Consider the following 26,822-nt stretch of genomic DNA (forward strand, 5'->3'; position numbering starts at 1 on the left):
GCGAGCAAGAGAAGAAAAAGGGGAGACATCCACACACACGGCAGAGAGAAACTCTACACCTCCATGCACGGGCACCCGAGGGCAAAAGTATCACACACACAACGTTGCCCCCTCCACCCTCCTTTGAGGATCCAAACATGAAGCTTTGGGATAGACTTTCTCCACCATCCTCATCCAAACCATTGGAACCTTGAGTCAATTGGTCATACAACAAAACACCAGTTTGTTGCAGGCAATTCGAGAAGGTTCAATCCGAGTACATGAGGTACCAAGATCTTCAACACTAGAACCTCCCATGATGGTTCCACCAGTTTGCCAAGGACAATAGAGAGAGAGAGAGAGAGAGAGAGAGAGAGAGAGAGAGAGAGAGAGAGACCATGCCCGAGCTGAGGCAAGGTGGACTTGTCGACGAGTGTGATTTGTAGATGATGATGATTCCTGGATTGAGAGGGATGAAGAGGAAGATCAAGAAGCTAATAAAGGACGTCGGAGGAATCATATATGGCTAGAGGAGCACCTACGTCTGATTAGAGCTAGAGCAAGATTTGATCCCAACCAGGATACGTGGGCGCACTGTTTGGTTGAAGTTTTCGATTTTTCAAGATGGAGATCTAGTAGATTGGCTTTATTGTATCGAATAATTCATCTTCCAAGGCTCCAAAGAGGACCAAAAGGTTCTCCTTGCATCTTTCCACCTCGAGGATGTGACACTACGGTGGTTTTAGTTGGCTACCACTCCTAGGCCAATCAAAACATGGGCGGCATTTTCACTGTTTGGTCTACAAACGGTTTGGATTATCGGGCTACGAAGACTTTCATGCTATCTTGATAGACAAGTCTAGAAAATAATAGTGAGAGCCTACCAAAAGGAATTTGAATGAATGTCTAGCCTATGCACACCATCATAGTCGAATATTTATCTCAAACCCACATTCATCACCACGTATGAGCGCTACAACCTACAGATCTAGGGTAAGCCATAGAGGATGCTCTGCTCATTGAGGACAAATATCGAGCACTTAGAGGGCACTCGAGGCTACCATGGAGTAGCAAGCTACAACTAATGACGACGCATGCATTTGATGGCTTGGATTACCTGCATGCGATTGGATAATAGCCATCTTTTTTTCATTTCTAATGATGTGAAATAATCCCTAGGACCCCTATGCAAACTCTAACACCTACCCAGGTAGAGAAGCGAAGAGCCAAGTGGTTGTGCTTCAGGTGTGACGAGAAGTTCAACCCGAGACACCATTGTGCACAACCGACCAATACAGTGATGTTGATTGATGGAGAGACCGAGGAGGAGCCGGAGGGATTAATACTAGAGCGTGATGAAGGTTCTAGTGTATTGGCTTGGATGGATCACAGATGAGGCAATGTGGGAGATGAAGGATGACTTGATAGATCATTTTCCTCACTTTCCACCTTGATTACAAGGTGAGGGAAGCACGGTGGATTGTTGCAGTTCTTGAATTAGATATAGATTTGATACGATCAAACTGCTTCAAATTGTATTATTTTCTGTCTTTGTTATATGAAAATAAAATGACTTATAGTAGGTGCATTCGAACACAAGTGGAGGGCATTCATTTGCAGTGTTTGAACACCTAATTTGCGTTTGCATATCTAGAACCCTATTTTAACCATTCAAATGCGATTGAGGGGCGTTCCAACGCATGTTGGATAAAGTTGTTTTGTATTAGGATTTGTTTAGATTTTTTGGATGATTGGCTAGCCTCCAAATATGTGGAAAAACAATCGTCTTTGTATTATTGATTATTGGAACTTATTTTGCATCTAGGCGTGAGCCAACTTCTCTCTCCTTTCTCCCACTCAGAATCCAAACCAAGCTCTCGGCTACGGCCAAGGTTAATCCTCCGTTGCTTCTCCCTCCTTGCTCCAGCGACTAACCATATTTGGAAGTTCCTTTCTCCTACCTTATCTTGTTCAAGATACTAATCCATCCACCATAGGCATCATCCCATAATCCTAACCACATAATCCACGTCCATCTTGTCACCTCTTGACCTTTGGTTATTATTTTCTTCATAACTTCTGATATACTAGCCTAATCAATGAGATTTTAGTTGCGTTAGATTCTTAACTTCCAGAGGAACACCATACTTGAATCAGATTGTTCTAATGGTTGGATCGATCCCCATTACCTTCACAATTTTCGTGTTAAGTTCTATTTAGATTAATAAATCGGATAGACAATCATCTTCCTCGAGGGCGACCATAACATCAACACATTAGCCTGGACTCCTTCGTTGTTCTCTAGTAGTTCTGAACAATAGTCTCTTTCTTTATGTCCTCTTCTATTAGTCCATCAATTCTGTCTTTGTTCGCATGAACTAATAGCATCACTGTCTCGATCGATCGAGCGCATTTGTGTCCCAATTTGAATTTTTTTGTCACAATGAAAACACAGCCCCTCCGCCCTTCATTATTCCATATGAGGTCGGAGGTTCTTTGCCCTCTAGGAAGGGCCTTGGGTGAGGCAAGCCTCGGTTGGTTGCGGCAACCCTACTAGTATGATAAGTGTGGTCCCGGGTGGCCAATGGGTGTCCCTTACCTCTGGTTTTGTCTAGTTGCTCCTTTATCTTTGATGGAGGTCTTCATCTCAACTTGATTGTCCCGTTAGAAGCTAGAGATGAAAGTGCTTTTCAACATCGACTCATGCCAACCATGGAGCTAGTTGCTCACCTTTTCAAACTCTTCCTAGTTGGCTTGAACAATGGTCTTTTAGGTCAGCTTGGTTAACATCGCCTGAAAATCTTCATACTCCATTAAGCAAAGTGCAAACATAGGGTGTTAGGGAACTCACCCCACGAGCTAAATGGTTGTGCTATTTGCGTAACTTGGTACCACCTTATGGTGACTCCTAGGTAAAAAGATACTAATAGGACCTTTTGATCCTCCAGTCTCCTCTAGTATGAAAAAATTGTTCAACACGGTAGATTCAATTGAGTGAATCTTCGCCATTGAACTAGAAAAATTCAAGCGCACCATCGCACCAGATCGGTTTGGTGATGATGATGATTGGGCTGAACTGATCGAACTAGAGCTATGCCAAGATGAAGTAAAACATAGGAGAATGCATTATAGTCAGACCTAGGCTTGAGTTCGACCTAAACCATAACAATGGGATCCCAAGCTGAACAGTGTGACTTGAGTTCTTGAAGTTCAAGGGTGATGAGCCCCGTGAATAAGCTCTACCGTGTAGAGCAATTTTTCAGATATAAGGATGTCAAAGGATATGTTGGAGGATATGAAGATGTTACTAGCAAGCTTCGATCTAAAAGACACGATATTATATTGGTACAAGTCGACCTCTACTCACCATCTGATTGAGAGATGGGATAGGAGGCTACAATGACTTTCACGATCTTCTTAGCAAAATGGTATAGTGAACAACCATGATCGTGTATCAAGAAGAGTTTGAAAGGATTAGTAGTCATTGCTTTCCAGCGTGGCCGGAGCAATTGCTGAAAAGCACGTTTGTGTCTAAGCTACAGGAGGAGATATAGACAGTTGTCCAAGCTCTTCACCCTTGGAGACTATGCGAGGCCTTTGAGGATGCCATGAGAATGGAGCAAAAGTATAAGGCCATGAGAGAAGCAATAGGGATGACCTAGATTAATTGAAATAGCCAAAACCTATCTTAGCCAGCCAGTGCGTCCGAAAGTTCCACCTCCGGTCCGAGACCAACTCCTACAAATTCTAAATTGAGGGCACTTCTTTTGACCCTCTATCAACATGAGTGAAAACACACAACCACATGTCTAAACTCTCTCATCTACTCAAGTGAAGGAGCATCAGGCAAAGGTGCTTTCCTTCCAGTGCAATGAAAGCTTTATAGTTTATTACTAGTTTGCGAAGCCGACGAGGATGCTGATATGAATTAGACCTGACCAACCCACCTCGAATTGAATCATTATTGTTTTCTTTTAACAAGGTTCTTTGGTTGGGGTATTCAAATGCTAGGAAGGCCCATTTAGAAGCCCTATTCAAATGCTTGTACTTATTTGCATATATAGACTACTTTTGCTCATTTGAACAACCTCGCGCCCATTTTAACGCCCCATAGTGAGGATGGATTCTATTAGGATTATTTCTTGTTTGTTTTGATTGTTTAATTAGCCTCTAAATACGTAGAAGTCAGCCTTATTGAATCTATCGAAAATTTTTGACATTTTTCTTTCTATCTCTCTCTTCTCTCTCTTTTTCTCCTTATATCTCCTTCCTCCCACGGTAGCTATTATTGGGCATTGTCTTCTTCCTCCTTTAATTTGACCATGCCCCCTTACTTATCAAGGATCAGTCTATCCTCTTCTCCCTCATCTAGCTTTATGCCTCATCCCCACTATCACTACCATTACCACCTTCCAAACTCCTAACCCTAGCCATTATTCCACTTTCCACTAACCATGTCCATCCCACCATCTTCTACCCTTCTATCAGTATTTTCACCATAACTTCTGATCTACACCTTCAATCATTATGATTCTAGTTGTGTTAGATTTCTGACTTCTAGAAAAATAACCTACCAGAGTTTTAGGCTTTTTGGACAATTAGATTGGTCGACATTGCTATTTGAAGCTTCGATTCCAAATCTATCCCAAGCACCAACCGCAGCCCCAAAGTGATCGTATCTAATGTAGAAGATGATGTTGCTGATGAGGATGTCATTGTTGAGCCTCAGGAGAAAGCCGTGGAGAAGTATGCCAAGGAGGGCATACACACGAAAATCTTTTTTTGCATGCATATTTGGTGACTACAACGTCGAAGACCCTTTGGGTGGATGACCTTGTTAAGAAGTAGTGTGTACAACATCTTGATCAATATTGGATTACACACAGCCTTTTAGACAAGTAGTTAGTTTGGGAGATTGGCATGAGGATGAGTTGATATGGATTTGACGTGGTAATCAGGGATGGTACAAAGCTATAAGTAAACAGCTTGTGTTGCAGCATCAACATTTGGGTGCAAGGCCACAATTTCATCATGGACTTGTACTCACTAGCCTTATAGGGAGCTAACATGGTCCTAGGGACACATGACTGCAAAGCCTAGGACCCATTACTTTTAATTTCACCCATATGTGCTGGCATTTAGATGAGATAGACAAGTGTCATTGCTAGACGAAATCTGATCCAAGCTAAGCTCGACCCTACAGCCAATGGTGGCGATATTGAGTGTGTGGGATTGAGTTTACTACCTCCAGATGACACTCACTGAACTTGAGCCTACTCAAGCTTAGGTAAACCCAAACTTTCTTAGTTGTTTGAAGAGTCTAAAGGGCTACTGCCAGCGAAGGATGTGGATCACAAGGTCAAGATTGTGCCAGGGCTAAGCCAAAGCACATGCAATCGTATGAGTATCGACAGGGCTAAACCGTCTTGTTTGTGCTAGAAAACGATGAGAGTTGGCCTTTTTGCATTGATTGTCGAACACTTACACCATCATCGTCAAAAATCAGTACCCTATACAAATGATAGGGGAGTTGTTAGATGAGCTAGGGCGAGGCCTACTTCAGCAAGCTTGATCTTTGGGCTGGTTATCACCAGATACAACTTCATCGGCAAATGTCCACAAAATAGTTTTTCGAACTCATGACAACTATTGAGTTTGGGGTAATATCGTTTGGACTAACGAATGCTCCAGCAACATTCTAAGGCTTAATGAACGAGCCTTTTGTCCACTCTAACGATTGTACACATTGTTATTCCTTAATGACATTGTGCACAACAGAACTTGGGAGGATCATTTGGGACACTTGCATGAGGTGCTGAAATTATTGAAGATGAATGCACTGAAGGTGAAAATGTCTAGGTGCTTGTGGGGAGAGCCAAAGGTAGAGTACTTGGCCATGTGATCTCTGCCCGAGAGCTCATCCAACAACTCCTGCATGAAGTATGGGGTACCAGCCATTTACAGTTATGGCATTAAGCACCCGGAAAAAATAGTCCAAACTAAGATAACTCACTCAACCCAGCAAGCCCAATGTCTCATGAGGCAATCCAATCCGACCCAAATCACATTATAAATATCCAAATAAATTTATTATCTATATGAATATCCAAATCCATAATAATTATAATAGACCATGTGACTCTAAATTGCTATAAGGATGTCATAGTAGCATAACACTCCAAATGCATGATTACTGCACAGGGTAATACTATGTACTACTCAATCCATACCTAATGCAAGTATTCAACTCTATTAAGATATATGAGCTCATATATCTAGAAAGACAAATAAGCTACATCGTAATTCTCAAATACCCTGCAACCATGTACTAAATTATACAATTATAGTGCAACCATACTGTAGAATTTACTATATAACAAACTATAATTGATGGTACAACCACCCAGCAACCATGTACTGAATTATCCTATCCAGCATTAGTAACACCACACTGTAGAATTAACTATATAACAAACTATAATTGGCGCTATGAAATCATCTTCCATTTTCACTTTAATGGTTGAGTTGTCCGCAATACAATAAGAGACAAGAAAGGTAAAAGGATAACTAAGAGAAACATATTCATTGTCTCTTCTGGGACATCTTAAAATCCAAAAGTGCCTGATATTCTATTGAACATAAGGGCAGAGGAAAGAGAAACAGAAACAAAAGCTACCGAAAAGAAAGAAAAAGAAAATGAGAATCCCAGTAAAAGAAATTAACTGTTATCAACATCAACATCAACATCAACAGTTATTGTGCCAATAAACTACTGTGTTTAACCTAAAATACTGATACATTAATGATATTCTAATGAAGAATCAATGCAACTATCTGCATCCAAAGAATTGGGGCCATACTTTACCCAGAAATAAGAACTCCCAATGTCTTAATGCCAAAGTTTCCCACAGAAGCCTGTTGGAACTGGTGGAGGCCTCTTGCTGCAGATTGCTTCTGAGAAGGTGTCCACAAGCTGTCCAGCAAGACTCGCAGGATCGTCAATCAGAGTGTCAACATAAACACTGACAACCCTTCTCTCCTGTGGAGTTGCTCGCAAGCTAAACCAAGTCAAAAATTTTACTCTAAAATTGGTCTCAATGTGTCCCTCGCACTCGAGCCATCTGATCATCTTAACACAATACTCATAATCTCCTTCTAAAGATCCATCTTTATTACATATTTCCTCACATTTTCCTAAGAATCTTTTCTTTGATGAGCTCCCAGGTTCCCTTCCAGGCTTTGTTGGGCTGTTCTCATGCACATTACTGCCTGGTTTCAACTTTGAACTCCTTCCTGAATCTTCCTTGCCATTTTCTGGCCCGCATGGTGCGATCTGCTGAGTTGAATCAGGGCATTCAATAACCATCTCATCTCCAGTACGTGCATTAGATACACCCTCTGACCTTGGGATGTCCAATGCCTGATTGTGCTCCATAGAGTTCGTGGAATCTCTCTGGGAACCCGAATGAATCATTGAGTTTGGCTCCTCATCCAAAGATGACCCAGATAACCCTGGTGTTTCCTCCTGCTCAGTACATTCTGTTTCACTTGTGCTGCCAATATTGGCATTCTGTGAGTTATTTTTATCTTTACAAAGGTGACCAGATGTTTTCTCTGATTCAGGAATTTCAGGGTTTTCACAACATTCAAAATAACTTTCTGGTGACTTATTGAGATCAGTATATGCAGTCCTGTTGTTATTTGATTCATCTCCATCAGATGAAGGGTTAGACAGTCCATTACTGTTTGCTTTTGGGCTTCCACAATTTCTAGTTTCTCCTGGTGCAAGGCCCATTGAGTCATCCTTCAAAATGGCTTCAGTCGTAACTCCAACTTCCCATGTACCTAATTCCTTAATGTTGCTAAAGGCGACTACCTTGAACAAGTAATTTGTTGCTGGAGCAAGTTCTCTTACTATAAATCTTCTCTCTGAATTAATTAGAGTACAAGTTGGTTGCAGGGAATAGTCGGCTACATCAGTTTTTCGATGCCACAAGTTAAAACCAGCCAGATCTTGAGATATTGTTGCACAATCCTCTGAACCCAACACCAAGGTAACTGATGTTGGCAAGACATCTTCAAATTTGATAAAACTTGATTTTGTTAAGCTGGGTTCTGCAAAAACATATATACTCAGAAAGCGATTAACAATGGAAAGTGAAAAGGAGCCATAGCATGCCCAATTCATAGAAACCCTTACTCTGAACAGCTGATGAGGCACTCGAAAGCATGGATTCCAGTGATTCCAGTGCACGTGCACACAACTTTTGAACCTCAGTACCAACAGAAAGTCTGTTTACAATCCCACGAGCCATATTCGGAATACCAGTTATAGGGCCAACCTCGGCCTCCAGCTTCTTTACTGCTGTGTCCACAATATCATGCAAACTTTGGTATTTTTCTGTTAATCTGAGGAGCTTATGGCTAAGAGAAATCCGGTAAGACAGTACATCTACTCGTCGAGCATCTTTAGCTACCATAAGCTGCTTTTTCCAGCATCTGCGAGCAAAGAAAATAATTGTTCTTGAGGAAAATTTTGAGTTACAAATTTTGAACTAAATTGAAGCACAACTTTTATCTGTCACTAAACTAGTAAAACTAAAGCCAAGATATAATGAAAAAATCACAACAGCCAAGAAATTTGCTGCGGTCAATCATGATTGAAATATCCTGTCAGTCTGATGATGAATTGAAAGAAGGCATGATGCAACCATTGCTCTCATCTACAATCCTAAGGGTTGAGGGCATGTAAGTTTGTTAATAGTTTAGATATTTTTTATGTGAACCGGACTATTTCAACTTGCTTATGTAACTTAGTTAGAATCCTAGTAAGAATTTGTTTAATTAGCTAAATCCAGTTCTGTACAATTTTGAAAAAATATTCAAAAGATATTCATCGGACGTCCAAATATTATAAAACTAGTTGGATACAACTGGGGACGTCGTGCTCTAAAACTCTCGTATTAAATGTGTCTTCATATTCGGATTATATCTGCAACGAAACAGAAAATTAATCAAAGGAAGATAAAAAGACAAGTTTGGTAAAGTCATGTAAGCCTTTATGACAAGTCCTAATTAAGTTATGTAAGCCTTTAAGGTAAATCCTAATTAAATTATATAACTCCTTAAGGTAAATCCTAGTTAAGTCATATAAGTTTTTAAAGCAACTTATAGTTCGAGTCAATTTAGAGTTAACCTCTCTATATATGTAGAGTGCAATCCTAATTGAGTTATGTATTTATCAAGGATTAATTGGCTTTTGTCCTTGCCGTCCCCTACTCTCTCCCTTTCAACTTACTATCAGCCTCAACATCTCCCTCCTCTCTCTTGTCAACTACCGCCACATCTCTTGTCGAAAAGGTCTCGTCTTGCTTCTCATCTTTCTCGTCCGCCGCACCACCCTTGTCCCTAAAGGTCAGCTTCCTCTCCCTCATCTTCTCTTCCTCTCCATTATCCTTCAATTCATATTACTGTCCAGACATATCTCCGACCTTTGGCTACCGTTTAATCTATATCTCAAAATCTAAGTAGCCAAACCTTGATATCTTGTATTCATTGGAAAGCTTTCTTTAAAGGTAACAATATATCCAAATTGCAAGAGAATCCAATGGGTGGATTTGACAGAATCACCCTTGAAAGTTCCATCATCGAATTTGTCTGGAAATTTTTACGAATCGAATCAAGCCGGTTCGTATCAATTTTATTGGCTTATTCAAAATATCTTCTACTCTTCAGATGACGGAAAAATAGAAATTATGCAATACAGTATTTTACAATGTCCTCAAACTTGTCCATATATTTTCACATGTTATATAGTCTATTGGAGTATGCATATCTAAGGATCATAGGAATTAAAAAAAAGTAGGAATTGTTGTTTTTCTGTTGAAGTTTGCATGCTTCCGAGTGATTAAATGTTAGATTGTGCAGAAATGAGCCAAAGAGATGCTAGCAATGTTACCTAGTGATTGAACATTTTGAAATTGCAAATTAAAGAGGATTCTCCAAGTTGTATCAGATGATACTGGAATATCTCAAAAATATATTGTTAGTTAAGCAAGATGTATCTTTAAAAGCAGTTAAGCAATACTAGAGGTTGCCACTTATGCATATCCTATAATGAGGAAGAGAGAGGACGAGGCTTTGTAGACCTCTAGGATTTATGCCAAGACACAGGCTAACCCAGAACAGTATGTGATGAAAGACAGGTATCTCTAATACCAAACTGGTCTAGGATGAATATCGTGAGAGATGGATTCCATGAAAAATATCAAGATAAAGAAAGATATGGATTTTAACAGTTAAAGCAGCATATAGAGCAAAAAACAAAAGGGAGAGAGAAAAGAGAATTAAAAAAATTGTTTTTGTATGATTGTTACAAACGTAGGCGGTAAGGTTGCTAAAGTGCCCGACAGTAAGAAGCTGCTCTAATACCAAACCCCAAAAAGTTGTTTCCTGGTTTTCTTCTGTGAAAGAAAAAAAAAAAGAAATAGAGAAGAATTTGAAAGAAAAGAAAAAAGAGATGAGAGAATACATGAGAAAAAGAAGGTATTACAATAAAGAAAGATAAGCTGAAATCACTCAAGTAGGGCTTGACACCCCGGAGGGTTTGGCATTACAGCGATCTACGCTTCACAAGAAAGAAGAAAGATAACATCTATTTTCCTTTATTTCTTTGCAATAAAACCATAGCCATTCTCACAAAAGACCATCTCGTTTTTCTAATAAAGGGTAGATAAGAAACCCTAATCAAACTCAAATTCCTAGTTGGATTAGATCAAAAATATTACCGATATAGGTACCAATAAATTCTAACCAAAAGGCTTCAGATTGAGTCTAAAAGGAATTCAAATATGAAAAAGCTACGAAAATATATTAAACACCTGAAATAAATGACAGAAAAAAAAAATCCAAAAAATTTAATCCTAGTTAGAACACCTAAAGACCAAATATCAATTCTCTAATCTGGAACATGTCGTCACCCTTCATACTCCCAGCATTGGTAAGTGTATCTGATAAAGTAATGCCTAACTTACTAGATTCGTTGTATTGGAAGCATGCTAGATTATCTGGGAACAGAAAAATAAATAAGGCCTACACGTCGGGACAAACAAAAGCATTCAATGAATGCAAAGTTAGTCCAGACTCCAGTAAGAAGCTTCTTCCACCAGGACAAGAAAGAAATCGTGTGGCAATAAACTATAAATTCTTCTCGTTTCAACCACATTCTATGGCATTGACCACTAAATTTATAAGAGCTGAATTATGCTTTCTTCCGTAGATATTAGATGGAAGAAACATGAAGTATACAACTTCATATATTTTCCAATATAGTGATGCCATCCCTTGAATTATGAACAAAATAGGAAAAAAATTCTAATTACATGATTAGGCATGTGGATATGGCTATTTATGATATCACGTGGGTCTTAGATGCAAGTGAGATGTCTCAATCATATCCAGCATAAAATGTAAATAATTTAATGTGTTTCTGATGATCAGAAAATCAAAGTCCAGTACTATAAGAATCTACTGGGATCATGAAAGTCATATTATAACTCAGCCTCACTACCATTTTAATATGCGATAGACTGATACCACCACTCAACTAAAGAAAATTAGGAAAAATACCTGAGCTAATAATTAAGCATGTAAAATACGACTATTACATGATATCATATCGGTCATAGTTTCCAATGAGATATCTCAATTCCCATCCTTTTCCAACTAATTGGATCCAAGTGTTGAGTAAGAAAATTGTTGATTACACTGCTTGAAGAATTTACTTTTATCATGCAAATCATAATAAGCCCCAGCATTACATTGGCATCAAAATGTTCACAAAACATATACATCCCAGCCTGCCAAATAAAAGACAACATGGACAACCCGTAGTTACAATAATATGAACTGGAAGTAATGAGTCACAATGGTGACTTCATGATTGATTTGTTTGGGCTATTACATAAAAGTATCATAAAAGAACAATAAATCGAAGAAAATATTTTTGTCATCAATCTATCTTTACTTTGTTCAAAATATACACGGTGGTATGCCAACTTGTGGAAATGAAAAACAATAAACAAAAAAACCATGGAAAGAAAATATTCAATCTTTTTGGTGGATACTTTCTTCACCTAATATTGATTGTTGAAGGCTTGAAGCATAAGGACATGAAACGGTATTTGTTGCCATGACTCAAAGTTGTGAACTCAAAAGTTCAAATACTAATTGATATCATGTGGCAATAAACTGACATAACATAGCTTATAGGAGAAGAGGTAAGAAAGCAAGTATTAATGAAAACAATAGAATATGGTGACTAAAGAATGGTGAATGAAATGCACATCTAAATGAGATAGTGCAAATGCTCGATTCTTGATGTATGAGACGAAAAAGGTGAATAAGATGGCTTGTCTAACAGAATGTCAAAATTATAATTAATACAAGAAGTCATCCTAATAATGACATAACATGGATTTATAAGAAGACGCACTTTCTTTGGCAAGACCTGAACTTTACAACTTGATAATACCTTTTCTTTATTAAGCAGTAGTACAATAAAATGAAGATTTTGTTCTTCTTTCTTCCTTCCTGTTATATTCATTTTGGAAATTTTCTTTAAATCAACCAGACAATTATACTCCGATGGTAAATAGCTACAAGAAAGTTTATTTGGCTATTCTAGACCTTCTCACCTTTATCAAAATATCTTTCTAGAGGGCATTGTCTAGATTGATAGTAAGGTTTGCCACTAAGCATGTCACTATCATGATTGAGTCATGAAAGCATATTTGCCAATAATAGTGCTATTATTGTGAATATCTTGCCTGTCAAACAATATATATTTCGAAGAGACTTGTGCATTTGGATGTCCTTCTAATGATGGGCATCCGTGTTTGAGAAGGATTAGGTGTCAGTGGTCACGTTAGTACTGGCATTTATATTTGACTAGGGAAAAGATCATAATGCCAACCTACTCAGAATTGAACAAAGGGGTAGGCTCATGGAAGAGAATGAAAGTCATCACAAGCCTAGGCCATAATGATGTATGTCATTTTTTGGGCAAATTCCATCTTTTAGGTCTTCAAACATATTTGTTTTGTTTTGTTTGGTTCAAATTAATTATGAGTCTAAATCGGAACTTTCTAGTTTTGAAAGATAGTCTTTTTGTCAAATTAGGGTTTTGAGTTATGTGTTACCTACATATAATTTTACAGGTCTATGGCCGATTAAATTCAATTTATTCATCAATAAAAGTAAAAAACTTCTCAATATTTTGAGATCAAGCTGTTTTTCTAATACAAGAGCCAATGTCTTTGATATGGTATCCACTAGAATTAACAGATCAGATAGGATCTAGTAATCATAACTGAATAAATAGACATGGAGCAAGGTTCTCAGTATCAAGATTGGGATCAGTATCGGCCGTCTGGAAAAACGATTCGTATCTTGTATCGAATTGAATTATTTTTTAATTACATAAAATTATAAATATTATTTAAAAATATAGAAAATTATCTAAAAATTTAGAAAAAATGAGAGGAAAATAAGAAAATAAAAATTACTCACATATGAAGCCTAAAGACTTAAAAAATGTATTAACCTACTTAAAATTCAAAATTTTGATGAATATCAATCTCTCTCTCTCCCCTGCCTCTCTCAAAATCTAAAACTTACTAAAAATTACTTACATAGACAAGAATCCTATTTTTTTCTTTACTTCTTCACCGCAGTCAATAGAGGTCGTCAGATCTACTCGATGCAAGAAGAGAAAGAGAGAGAGAATGAGAGGAATTAAAAACTAAAAAAAATTAAAAACAAAACTCATCTGAGGTCCCTGGAGGTCGAGATCGTTAGAAATTCGTCGAAGAATGTCACCGAAGGTCGAAATCGTCAAAGATCTACTCGGTCGCCGGTGGAAGAAGTGAGGAAAAAGAGAAATTTTGATGAATATCGAGCTCTCTCTCCCCCTTCCCCCTCTCAAAATCCAAAACTTACTAAAAAATTACTCACATAGACAAGAATCCTATTTTTTTCTTTACTTCTTCACCGCAATAGTAACAATAGAGGTCGTCGAATTTACTTGATGCAGGAAAAGAAAGAGAGAGGGAAAGAGAGAAATTAAAAACTGAAAAAAAAAAAAACTCATCCGAGGTTGCCGGAGGTCGAGGTCATCAGACATTCGACCGAGAATGTCGCCAAAGGTCGAAATCGCTAGAGATCTACTCGATCGCCGGTGAAAGAAGTAAGAAAGAAGAGAAAGAAAAAAAGAAAAAGAGAGAAAAGAGAGAAAGAGAGGCAGGAGGAGGGGTGGGATCCGACCCAGATTGGGTATCAGCCGAAATAGTTTATACCCCAGCTGAAACCAGCTAGGACCAAAATTGGCCAAAACTAAAAACTATGGTATGGAGATTACTCCACATTCCCTACATCACCCTTCTCTACTAAAAGTTATCTTTCTCCATCAAAGATCTTTTTTTGTCTAAGGAATTTGTGGAAGCTATCTCTACATGACAATATACATATACATTTTATATCAAGCCATTCTCTTGCACATATTTGTTTTCAGGAACAATTCAAATATCTCTAAAGGTTCTTTAGCTGATAGACATTTGCAGAAGTTAATTGATTTTCTAGTGGGGCTTTCTCAACATTGAGAAAACGGTAGACAACATTTTTGTTGCCTCATAGGATAAAATCATTAGTCAGTCTTTTTCTATTTAAATTGTACAATATTCATATGGATGCCATCTGAAGGAAGATCATTTATTTCAATGTATTATCATCATGATAATCTGTTTTAAGAAATCGGTTGCTACAAATGATTTCCACAGGAAACAAACTAATATTGGTCTGTCTAAGCCATCAATCTATACCATGGTAAATCATATTCATACCCACATGGATATATAAATGGCTTATATCAGTCAGCCTGGTCATATAAAGCTTGCTTTCAAAATGGCATCCAGACTGCATCATCCCCATGAAACTTGCCAAAATACGCTCTCATATTTATTTGCAGAAATATGAATTTTTGTTTTCCCTCTGTAAACTCTCATTTATTTACCATCAGTACAAAATAGTGCCACCATATACTGAGTTCCTAAGTGTAACACATAGCACAGATATGTTAATACTTCATAGCAACAAAATCAGGAAATATAATATTGCTATATCTATAGCCCATATCCATGTCAATGCTTCGCACCTTGTCATTTCATATGTGGCAACTAATTGAAATGTAAAAGCACCAACTAACTGGTCCCATGTAGAATACCAGCTAACTTGCCTATTACCAAAGTTTTGCATAGATACTATAAGCAAACCCCATGTCCTGAAGATGAATTTCTAATCATATGTTGTCACTTTTCTATGCCCTCTCCCATCTAAGTTTCTTCCTTCCTCTTCTTTTGCTTTTCTTCTACCTTTTCCTACTTTCTCTACCTAACAGAATCTAGAATATATTTGCTGAAGTTTCGAAATAGATCCTGCAATAGATTAGGCAGCAAATTGATCGATTTGATCCTGTTGGGGAAATATCGAAGTAGAGAAGAATCAATTTTTGGTTTGGAAGAGCAAAGTGCTTATAACTTCCTTTAATATAGTAATTTCACCACCTATGATGCAGATGGACTCATAGAAATTCCATTTCCAAGGTACAATGTATTTACATATCAAGTTTCTAAAGACTGAACCTCCAAAATACTTGGGGACTAACTACCAACACCAAATATCAGCAACAAAGATTAAATTAGTAATTTTGATTGTAAGGAGAAATAAAAAAGGCTGATTGTCTGCAATCTCCAAGGTGCTCTCTACCTCTAGATTGGAAGAATCGTAGAGCATATGGTCGTACTATATACGACCGTCGACCATAATGAATTCGCAACTTTTCAGCCAATAAAAGATGTTGGATTAACTGATTTCATGGCACTCGTTCAAACACCAAAAGCCATTTAAATGTCATGCAAAGACATCTCAAATGTTGATCTCAATCCTTTCCCATTTGTCATAGGCTCGAATGCCTTTTAATTTTGCAACATTTAAATATCCTCTAGCCCTATTCAGATGCTCTTATATTATTTTGCTCTTCTTTCTTTTTTCTCTTTCTTTTTTTCTATATATATATATATATATGGAGACACTTGAAGGTGCTCCAGCAGGGAGTGAGAGCATGAAAGCTAACATGCATCCACTCAGTCACTCACTAGTCTTAGGTTCCCAACATAGAAAGTGAGAGAAAGAAAGGAGAAAAAAGAAGAGAAGTAGAAGCAGAAGAGAAAATGAGTAAGAAGAAGATCCTCTCCACTTTCATGAGCCTCTCTCTCTCTCTCTATTTAGGTTTTATCGGGGACATTAAAATTGATCGATCCCAACCTGGATCGAGTATCGGCTGATATGACAAATATCCGTCCAATACCAGCCAACTGACTGGTATCAGGCTTGGGTCAGGAATTGGCCGATTTTTTAATCCATGTTTTTAAGTACAAAGTAGATCATATCACTATGAAGAAAATAAAAGATCCATCAGAATGCTAAATATAAGATGTACCATGCTAAACAACAAACGAAGGAGCAAAACTAAATTAACCATGTAAAAGAGACATGCTGGAATCCATAAGCAGCAGCCAATTTGTTAATAACCAAACATGCAATTTATGTGAATTAAAGGCCTGTGTGAATGAAATTACCCAAGTAAGTCATTCTCTTTTCCACAATATATGCAATAATAGCTCCCATCCAGCCTCATTGTCTGCCCATTCTTCACAATGCCAGCTTTTTCATGCTTAAGAGCACACTCCAGATGGCACGATAGGCCACATGAATCACTTTGAGATGGAGCATCCGAACTACAAAACAGCCACAGGCTAGGGTCCTTATTGTCATCATACTTGTGGCAGATACAACATGAGCAACGTTTGCAAAATGAATCTGATAGGTTCAGAGTAGCCCTGCAAGCTAAATTTTGGCAGTGCCGTGCATCATTGCCTAGGAGATTATTTGTCACAATCGGTAGACGGGATGGGTGTTCATTCTTTCTTGGTCTTTTGGAAGGGGTTTGGGGATTAGCTGTGAGCAGGTCCGGAGTGTCTTCCACATGTTCTGATTTTTTCTCAGACACAACTCTGAAAAGATATTCTATCATTCTCTGCTTTGTTAATCCAGTGTACTTCCTTTCCTTTCCCATCTCAGCACATAGAATCTCTAGAAGGTCCCTGCGGCTCCATGTCTGCAGCTTTTCAGGGGCACTTTCTGGCCATTTTGACAATTCGTGAACAAGCTCTCTCTTTTCTTCAATGCTCAGCTTGCGGCATTTAGATGGATCAAGTACAAATCCTGGGGCTTAAGATCGCATTAAGTTAGAAGACTAAGTAGCATAATGAATGAGAAACATACATGTTAAGACTTATGATGTCAATTTGTAACAAAGAAATCAGAGCAAAACTAATAATAACAATCTGTGTGAGACATTGCCAGAGCCAATCATATAATAAAAGACAAGCAGCACAAAACAATCAAGGGACAAGTTACTAGGTCAAGTATACTCTATAAGCAACTTAGTGATGCACAGATATCATACTAAAGCCTACAGACCAAATTGTTCCTCAAATCTCTATCCATGCTTCATAGCATTACTGATGCATGCACAATTACATAGCTCATCTAGTGTGGTTTGATAAAAAGAAAATCTTAAGAAACAAGGATATGCCAGGTGTGTGTGTAGATGTACTGCAAACAAAAAATATATTGTGTATGCTTGTCCTATATTGAACTAAGATTATTACAATTTACCAGGGTTAATTTTATTAATATAACTTGTCATAATATATACTAACACTGTTTGGAAACCTCAAATTACAGTATTTGAGTTGGAAATCCTATGTTTGGAATGTCCCAACCAAAGGAATTCGGTAAACTTCGGATGATTTTGAAGGATTTCACTATGCATAACAGAATTGGATTAATTGGGGTCAAATTTCACAAGAATCTATTTCCAACTTAACCTAACTTTTCTATATTCCATAATTGCCTTTAGTGTGTAATTGATGAAACCTTACTTTTGCCTTTTCTCTTCTCATCTATTCTCACATTACTACTCTCTCATCCTCAAGTTAAGTTTTACCTCCTCTTTCTCCCCTTATTTAGCTTCTAATCATTTAGTGAATTACTGCACCAACTAATGTGCATGACATCTGCTGCACAATGATGAACAAAATTAAAGTGCTTAATTTGATGGCTCTATAAGTTGTTTAAATGTTGTAAGCCAAGGTTAAAGGACTATGTTTGTAACATTTCTCTACTTTGGTGAAGAACTACACCTTATTCGCAAACATTTATCTTTCAATTTTTCTCTACTTTGGGATTTTTCCATACTATACAATTTGAAAATTCTTATAGTGAGTTGAAACTTGGAAATTATTAGTAGATTTCTTAGGCTACTGCTTCTACTAAGTACTAACATGATTGTTGCGGCAGTAAGTTAGCACATAGGTGACTAATAGTTATTTATACAGTTATCTTTTAGTTGAGATGACAAACTATGAGCAATTCGGAAGAAACTGTTATGAATTGTTGATCATTTATAACAAATTTTGGGCACTTATATTAAGAGGAAAGAACAATGGTCTATGAATTACTAGTTTATCATTTGTGGCATGAAATCCTAATGTTGACTGCCTACAAATTCACAGATCATGCATAGTGAAGTAACATCTAGAGTCAACTTTCTTGCAAATAGAACCCTCTTGACTTATTTAAAAACCTCTAATTTGACTTCTGTCTGAACTGTCAAAAGTATCTAAGAGATATATCCTAGAAGTAACCAAGGGTATTTGTTTTCTTTATTTTTATCTTAAAAAGAATCAGATATATGAAGGAAGTATCCAACATGTATCCACAAATTATCCAATGAATATCGTGTCTGAGACTTACATCTAGAAATTTGAAATATCGTGCCTGAGACCTATTCATTCATCTTAAACATGGTTTCAATTATTGTCAAAAGTTGAAACCAACCAACTTGAGCAGATACAAATCATTTCAACCATTACTGTTTGAAACTAGGCCTGCCACTAGGAAATTGGCTAGTCCTAGATATATAGTGCCTTTATCAATAGGTTACAAGCCCAGTTTGGTTCGTTTCAGTTGAAGACCCATGAATGCTGATACGATCTGTCAGGTTGTAGGTCTGCTGATACAGTTGATAAGAGTATAATTCTAATAATTGCCATTCACTAATTATTTGAGCCTTCTCTTTCATTTCAACTTTTAGCCAGCCTCATATTTCACATCTCAACACCACCAAATCAAGCACGATCATCAATGATTGACGAGGAACCAGTAGAGCTAGAGGCACATGCAACATCTTGTGAACCTAGAGAAGAGAAAGTTCCAATTTGTATTGGTTTTCCTCTCCACCTCCCTCACCTCCCAAGTCCCTCACATTAATTGTTGCTTTCCTCAATTTCTGTAGGTCTAATGGTTGTTTAGCCACATTTACATCAAGAGGTACCTTCAGTAATATTAATTATTGCATGAGTGGTCACATCCACTATAGAAGGTAGCAACTCTTCATATCAATGCAAAAGGCTTCATATGATAATTATATCTAAACAGTTTTTCGATAATCACAACCTATTAATACAAGATCTTACGCGATCAAATTAAATAGATACCACATATTCAGCAAGAAGTAATGTTAAATTGTTAATCCTCCTAGTGCAAGAGATTTCCATCAAGTATCTGGATCAAGAGGTGGTGGAGATCTATGAAGCTTGGATATGGATATGGGATACAAATACGATATGAATATGCTGATATGACAAATTTTGAAAAACAAGGATAAGATACATTTTGGATATATAGCTCATATTTGTATATACTAATGTATGAACATATATATTAGTGTAATTGTACTTGCACTTTTTAATTGAGGAATTATATATTATTGTAGTATGTGATAGTTTATATTACTGAGACCTTCAATTTATCCATAAAAAGAATTGCCATTCATAACAAAAGGCCTTGTAGATTATGTGACAACCCAAATTTATAAAATAAATAAATTAGAGATAATTATTTAGATAATGAGAGACTTAATTTTGTCCTTAAGATTTGGATTAAATTAAATTAACATTTTTATTTATTAGGTATATCTTTAAATAAAGAAAGAGATTAGAATCCCATCTTATTAGGACTTTATTATTTTTTTAATGTATAAATAGAGGGAAAATTCAGAGAAAAAAAGAACCCTAGATATGAGAGAGAGAATGCATCAGTGCATCAGCGGACTCTGGTGACAACGGCTGCCATTGATGGAAGAAGAAGAAGAAGAAGAAAGAAAGAAAGAAAGAAAGTTAGGAGGAAGGAAGAAGAGGGAAGATTCTTTTTTTTTTTTAAAAAGGTTTCTGCTACAGTGTGTACGGTATCGTAAAAGCAGGAGAAAAAAGGAGTTTGCTACTACAGTACTCTCAGGAACTGTAGAAGCAGGGAGAGAGAAGAAAAGGACCAAAGTAGGAAGAAGAGAAAAAATGGAGAAGAAAGAGAAATAAAGAAAGGAGAAGAAACTAGTGAGGCACCTTAAAATACAAACTGAATTAGATTCGAAAATTAGATTAATTGGGAGCGAGCAATTAAAGTGGAGATCTTTACTTGGACTATTGACTTGAGCTATTCCATTTGGACCCCTAGTGAGTGGATCCATTTATATATTTATTTTCTCATATTTCATAATAGAATTTTACTGACCAGTTTGCTTGAGGATATTTTCTAGTTTTATCTTTGTGCAGTATTATACGTCATGCATTATGATTATCTTCATGCTATGTTCTTCGTACAATATTATAATTCAAGAAATGTTAATCTTCATGCATTATTATACTTCATGTAGAAAACAAATATGTTGAACATAAATAACGAGCAAAACATTAGTTATAAATAGGTAGGATTTTGAGAATAAACTCAGGTTAAATATTATTCTTTGTGCATCTACCTTTGGTGACTCAAGTCTATCTTAAAATTTAAAAGACAAACCTATTTTTAGTCAACCCATAGTCCATTTAGGTGAATTTGATGGGATTTGGGAACAGTCTCATGCTATACCAAAAATCTCCCTAAGATAACCCTAATTTTAGTTAGTAGAAAAGACAAAATGCATTTATTACGTAATGACACTTCCTAGTAATCCTATCTGGATTAACTATAAGGAAATTCTCAAGCTAACTTTTAGTTGATGTGGATCTACGGAGCACAATTCTCAAGATAAGATATTTGGCATTATTGAAATTGAGAAGTTTAATGAAATTGAGCACGTTATCATCTTGTTAAATTGCATTATCATTATTGTGTTTTATTATTCACGTTATGAGCATGTTGTTATCATGATTAATTGTTGACCTTTAGTTTTTATAACTGGTATATTTTGGTTTCACTAGCTTTGGGGTAGATTCATCCACTAAGCTAAAATTGTTAGCTCATAAAACTCTATTAATATTTCAGATATCAATCGGCATAGCCAGAAAAATATGAAGCACTAAGATATTTTACCTCCACGTAATATTTGCTTTACTCTTTAATTGTATTAGTTAATATTAAGGTTTCGTGTATCTCAAGTCTACTGGAGTATATGACCAGTAATTAATTCAATTTTGAGTCGTGATAGATTATATAATATACTTTTTGATAAGATGTATGATAAACAAGCAATTTTGATTTATAGATCATAAAAAATTGACAGTGTAACATGATTTCTTAATTAGGCATCTTAGAATGTGTAAATCATTCCTTTGTTCACAAATGAAAGTATAAAACTTTCTAGATATGATAGAAATGAAAGGTAATAGTCTTCTTCACTTGGATTTATATTGGTTAGAATCATAAAAGTATGAAGTACTTTAGAAGTATCCAAGAAGTATATACAGTCTTAGTTTTATTTTTTTTAAATTGGATATTTTAAGGAAGTATTTGATGCATATCCAGAAGTATCCTCCGAGTATCATACCCGATATAGTATTAGATATGGATACATTGAGAGGATGGAACTATGGAAGTATCCATGTTTCCTAGGTGGAGATTGGTGAGTGCAATGCTTTCATTTGAGGAGATAAGTATAGTTCTAATAAATGGAGTACATGATATAAGAAAATCATCAATTTATGGGTTTAATCTTAGGAATAGCATTGTCGAAGCTCATAAAGCTAGTGCTCACTTTAAAAGTGCAAATTCCCACATTGATGGACAAAAGAGGAAAAGAGTGATAAGAAATTGGGATTGGGTAGTATGTGCAGTACTGATAAAGGAGCAAACTATGAATTATCAATTTATAAAGGAAAAATATGAATTTTATTCCTTGTGCTGCATATCGACAATATTTCTATGTTGGAGGATATTACAAAGTGGCCTGGAATTAAAATGTCATACAACTGGATTAGATGAAGATGATGATAATGAACATCATTTATATTTTACAATAATGGAGGGTTTCTTAATTCATGCAAACAAGTAGAGATAATCAACCTATTAGACAATTATAATCTGTCATGTAATATGATGTTTGACAGTGTCTATGCATACCAATAGATTTTGAGAGGTATGGTCTCCTCCCTTTTGATCCGACATCAAATTGTTATGGAACCTACACTATTGCAATCATAAAACTTGTAACAGCTGAACACAGCCTTCAAGGGAATCTTGGATAAATGTTCACCTAAGGTTTATCTTGTATTACAGTGGAATGATATTTGGCTATGTTCTTGAAATACCACACTACAACTAGTAAAGGCTGCAGACAAATTACCCTATAAATAACTGCATTACAAATTAATGGTTTCATGCAACCAACAGAACTTGCAAGCTCCATATTGCTATATGCAACAACAATTTAGTTGCTGAACTAGCAAGTTGAAGTCTCATCTAGTTGACAGATGTCACAGATCCAGTCAGCTTTCAAATAATTTTCTCCATTAAGAAATGTAGCAAGTCGAATATAGCAACTTTGCCAGACTAGATAAGCTCCCTTATTTTACTATTCAATAGAGCCACAAGGTCCACATCTTTCTAGAGAAATTTCTTAACTCACTGTTATCCACATGCATTATGCATTATGAGTCCTAAGCAAGTTTGCCTACCATTGGCATGGACGATACTCCAGATATTTAAGGTCTACTCCTGTGAGGATGAGCACATATTGACTTTGGTACATGATCTAGATCATACATAAGAACTCTTCTCAAATGGGATCTATGTGCCTGCACAGGTGGCCTTCTACGCGTAACGTAACTCTCATAAGGGCCCCATATGACCTGTTTGAGTCATACTACATATTTACATAAATTGTTTTAGCTACTAGTGTTGGTACGCATACACAAGGAATCCTTATATAGAGAGGTGTCTATCTTCCAAATTCCTCTTCAAGATCTTCTATATCTTTTTATTTTCAACTTGATTTGCATCTGTTTATCTGTTCAAGTATTACCAGATATGGAATGCATAGGCACCCGCATTAAGCATCCACATAATGCATATGTGCTATGCAGATTCACAGCAGTCACAGAACCATTTCAATGACATTTACAACAGTGTTTGCAAGTGTAGATCAGTACAGGTTGGCATATCTAAATATGCATATCAGAATATCTAGATTTTTATACTAATGTAGGTAATACATGTAACCAGCTAAACTTGGAGTAGATGGAGTAGATAGGTGTGCTCATACTTTCTGGTGTTTGCAGCCTACTGATTGAGGACTGTGAGTGGCATGAGCACATGACCCATGACCTCCCTTTGTTTGTTCAAACAGTCAAAGTGTCTGAACGACCTCATATGGTTGCGTGATTGCAGCTCGTAGTGGATCTCTGAGGGTTCCTGGATGAATTTCATGGAATCTTGGGTTGTGCATACTTGGGTCCAGTTTATATTATATTAGATGCCTAGTTCTCTGAATCCTTACATTTACAGACCAAATATTGTTTGTTGAGAATGTATAGTTACCCAACCACAAGTAATTCTACAAAAAAAATTAGACTGCACATATAACCATTTCGTAAATTACCGATTCGCATAGAGAAGTCAGACGAACAATACTTGAGAGCTCTAACAAAATACGTTACACAAGTAAGCGGATGCTACATCAATACTTTATGCTAACTGATCATTGAAAGCAGCAAATTCAAGTAAGCCTTCATAAAAGCTTCAAATTTTCTTAGTCATACAAATTCAACTGGGCAAAAAGTAATTCAAGAGAGAAACTAACAGACGAAAAGAATTTTGGAAAACAAGAGAGGAACCAAGCATCAGATCCCTTTCCTTTTCTTCTACAGAATATTGCACAAAAAAAGAAAACAAATCGGCAACTGAGCATGACCCAGGAAATCCAACACAGCCACCAATCGAGTAAAACAAAGAAAAGAATTTAAAAAAAAAATCACATTAAACCAATTAAAAATCCAATCTTTCCACATACCCAATTCATCATTTTTCCCAGATCGAGCCCAAACGCATAAAAAAACCCAAAACCTGACAAAAAAAAAACCATGGAACAAGGAGAAAAGGGAACCCACCAGAGAAAGGAGGATCCATGGCGATAGATCTCAGCTGCTCCCCCTTCACATTACCTCCTGCAACCACGCACGCCCATCAAAACCGAAATAGAAAACAATAATCCCGCACCTCCAATTTAGAACTTCTTCACACTAAGATTAAAACGAGCACCAAGGAAAAGAAGTCAAGGCTGACTCGGTCTCTCTTCGCCTCTTCCTCTGCGTTAAGATTAGATTATGACCGCGAGAGAGGGGATGGGGGGTTTTAGTGTGATGCGTGAGCCATGGCATTAAACTATTCACGTACAAAGACCGCAACCAATCGAACGAGAAAAAAATCTGCGAGCCAAATTAATTTATAAAATGATATGGGGTGGGAGGTCTTAGAAAGGGGAAAAGGGTATCCATGTCAATGTACAATGTCTTCCCCGGTCCATCCTTTTCTATGCAAGTGTTAATAGATTAAAAAAAAAAAAAGGTAGAAAGAGATGGGTAAAAATGGAAAAGTAGGATGCCCAGGGTTGGTGGAATAGAAACTAGCAAACCGTAACCCTTTGGATTTTTTTTTTATTCTTTATTTCAACTGATTGATGCACTTTTGTAGTTTCTCATCATTGGTGCAGTGCTAATCTTAAAGGTGGAACCGTAGTAGGAGAAATGTGGAGCTCTGGTTAGTTAGTAGATCGTGAATTTTAGAATCCTAGATAAATAAAATATTTAAATAATTTAGATTAAAATAAAGTAAGTAAATACCTAGTATTCATGATGTTTGTCAAAAACAAATACGACATGTTCTACCACGAGTAGAAGACACATAAGATGTACACATAACCATGTAAATGTTTGTAACTATATGGTTTTATAAGGATAGGGACGGAGCCGGCTTCTAATCCAAGGAGAGGACATTTAGTAGCAAATTAATATTTTTTAAAAAGGACGGGTTAAGATTAAAAAAATAAAATAGCTTTAAATTTGTAGGGACATGGCCCTTTGACTACATTTAGATCTTAAAGTATTTAGATCAAAGTATTGTTTATTTTCACATAGATCTATATTTTTTTTGACATTTTAAATCACTCAAGTAACTTAAACCTGTTAAATGACTCTTTATTGATTATCCATTCATGTGACTATTATATAATTAATTTTAGATTCTTTAAAAATTATTTTTCTCTTATCTTAGGTTAAAAAGGAGAAAAAAAAAAGTTAATGGTAAGATGGTCATTTGACGTTTATCACTAATATTATTATAGAATGTAAAATATTAGATAGTTGAGAAGGTCAAATGTCATAAAATTTAAATAAGATAGTCTATGTGAAAATGAATTATAGTCTGTAATTAACCCCCTTTTTTACTAATATTTTTCTCTAAAGTCTATTATTTATTTATATACCACTCTAAATTTAATATTTATAGTTACACCCCTCAAAATACTTGGTCTTCTCTTTTTCTTTACATATGGGTTTGGAGTATGATTTCCGTACGCCAACGTTATTGTAAGTTAAATAAAACATGGATAACAAAAACTGCGACAGTTGAGTTAAACTGAGGTCACTCTGTTATGATGAAGACATGAGCCATGTGGAATTTCTTTTCTTTCTTTTAGAATGGAGAAGATCGAAACTACGGAAGTCAAAAGTTTCATCCAAATTGATCAAAAAGGCATTTGAACTGTGTTTTCTTTTCTTTTATTCTTTTTATTTGCTAGTTAGGGTCCACCATTCCTGTAGGACTTCTTGATTCGTTTTTAATGTATGATAAATAATATTATCTCTTGATTGGTATCTGATTTTAAATAATATTATTTTGGCCCTTAGTTATTTCCACCCTCCTAACTCTATAGAAGGAAAGCATTAAATGATCAATTTATCTCTTTCTTCGCTCTCTACTATATAAGGGTGAATCATTTTCAAAATACTTAAAATTTGATTACGTGATAGTTTTCTAAGAGAAAAAAAGAAGAAGAAGAAACAACTATGAGATACTTACCATATGGTTGGAAGGGCTCATATGCTGCGAAAAATAAATAGTCACTTATTGAGGGGTCTAAGTGTCATTATCTTTTGAATTAATTTGGTCAAATAATTAGAGCACGGTTGATTATCGGCTACAAGTGCCCAAAAATGCTTTTATGATGAGGTAGACAAACTAATAATTTGTTAGTACTCAGCAATAAACAGAGGAAGTCATAGCTGCGACCGCATCATAGCTTGGCTTCTAGTTTGAGTAGATAAGGATTGAAATGCTCACATCCCCAACTGATAGCCAAGTAATGGAGTGCAGCAGGTGACATCCACTTCTCTCGC

At 36.4% G+C, this 26,822-nt stretch overlaps 1 protein-coding gene across 4 annotated transcripts; it reads right to left on the reverse strand.

Annotated features, from left to right (window-relative positions):
- Positions 1-6,460: 6,460 nt before the first annotated feature.
- Positions 6,461-24,825, reverse strand: LOC140777801 (VIN3-like protein 2). Of its 4 annotated transcripts, none has more exons than XM_073122155.1 (5): positions 24,688-24,825; positions 24,537-24,593; positions 16,671-17,316; positions 8,180-8,478; positions 6,461-8,094 (listed from the first exon to the last, which is right to left on the reverse strand). In XM_073122155.1, the coding sequence occupies exons 2-5, from the start codon at positions 24,553-24,555 to the stop codon at positions 6,869-6,871; spliced, it is 2,190 nt and encodes a 729-aa protein (XP_072978256.1). In that variant the 5' UTR covers positions 24,556-24,593; positions 24,688-24,825; the 3' UTR covers positions 6,461-6,868. The 4 variants fall into 4 exon arrangements, with proteins under 4 accessions (XP_072978256.1, XP_072978254.1, XP_072978255.1 ...); XM_073122153.1 differs by having other exon boundaries at positions 16,671-17,322; XM_073122154.1 differs by having other exon boundaries at positions 24,537-24,800.
- Between the last annotated feature and the right edge of the window lie 1,997 nt (positions 24,826-26,822).

The sequence above is a fragment of the Typha angustifolia genome, chromosome 15 (genome assembly GCF_048772165.1).
Source record: "Typha angustifolia cultivar Huaian chromosome 15, ASM4877216v1, whole genome shotgun sequence".
Classification (NCBI taxonomy): domain Eukaryota; kingdom Viridiplantae; phylum Streptophyta; class Magnoliopsida; order Poales; family Typhaceae; genus Typha; species Typha angustifolia.

Coding starts and splice junctions, on each gene's coding strand:
- LOC140777801 (XM_073122153.1), bottom strand. Junction 8,479..16,670: donor AAAGAGAATGACTTACTTGG/GTAATTTCATTC, acceptor CTTTGCTCGCAG/ATGCTGGAAAAAGCAGCTTA. Junction 8,095..8,179: donor TGCCTCATCAGCTGTTCAGA/GTAAGGGTTTCT, acceptor ATGTTTTTGCAG/AACCCAGCTTAACAAAATCA.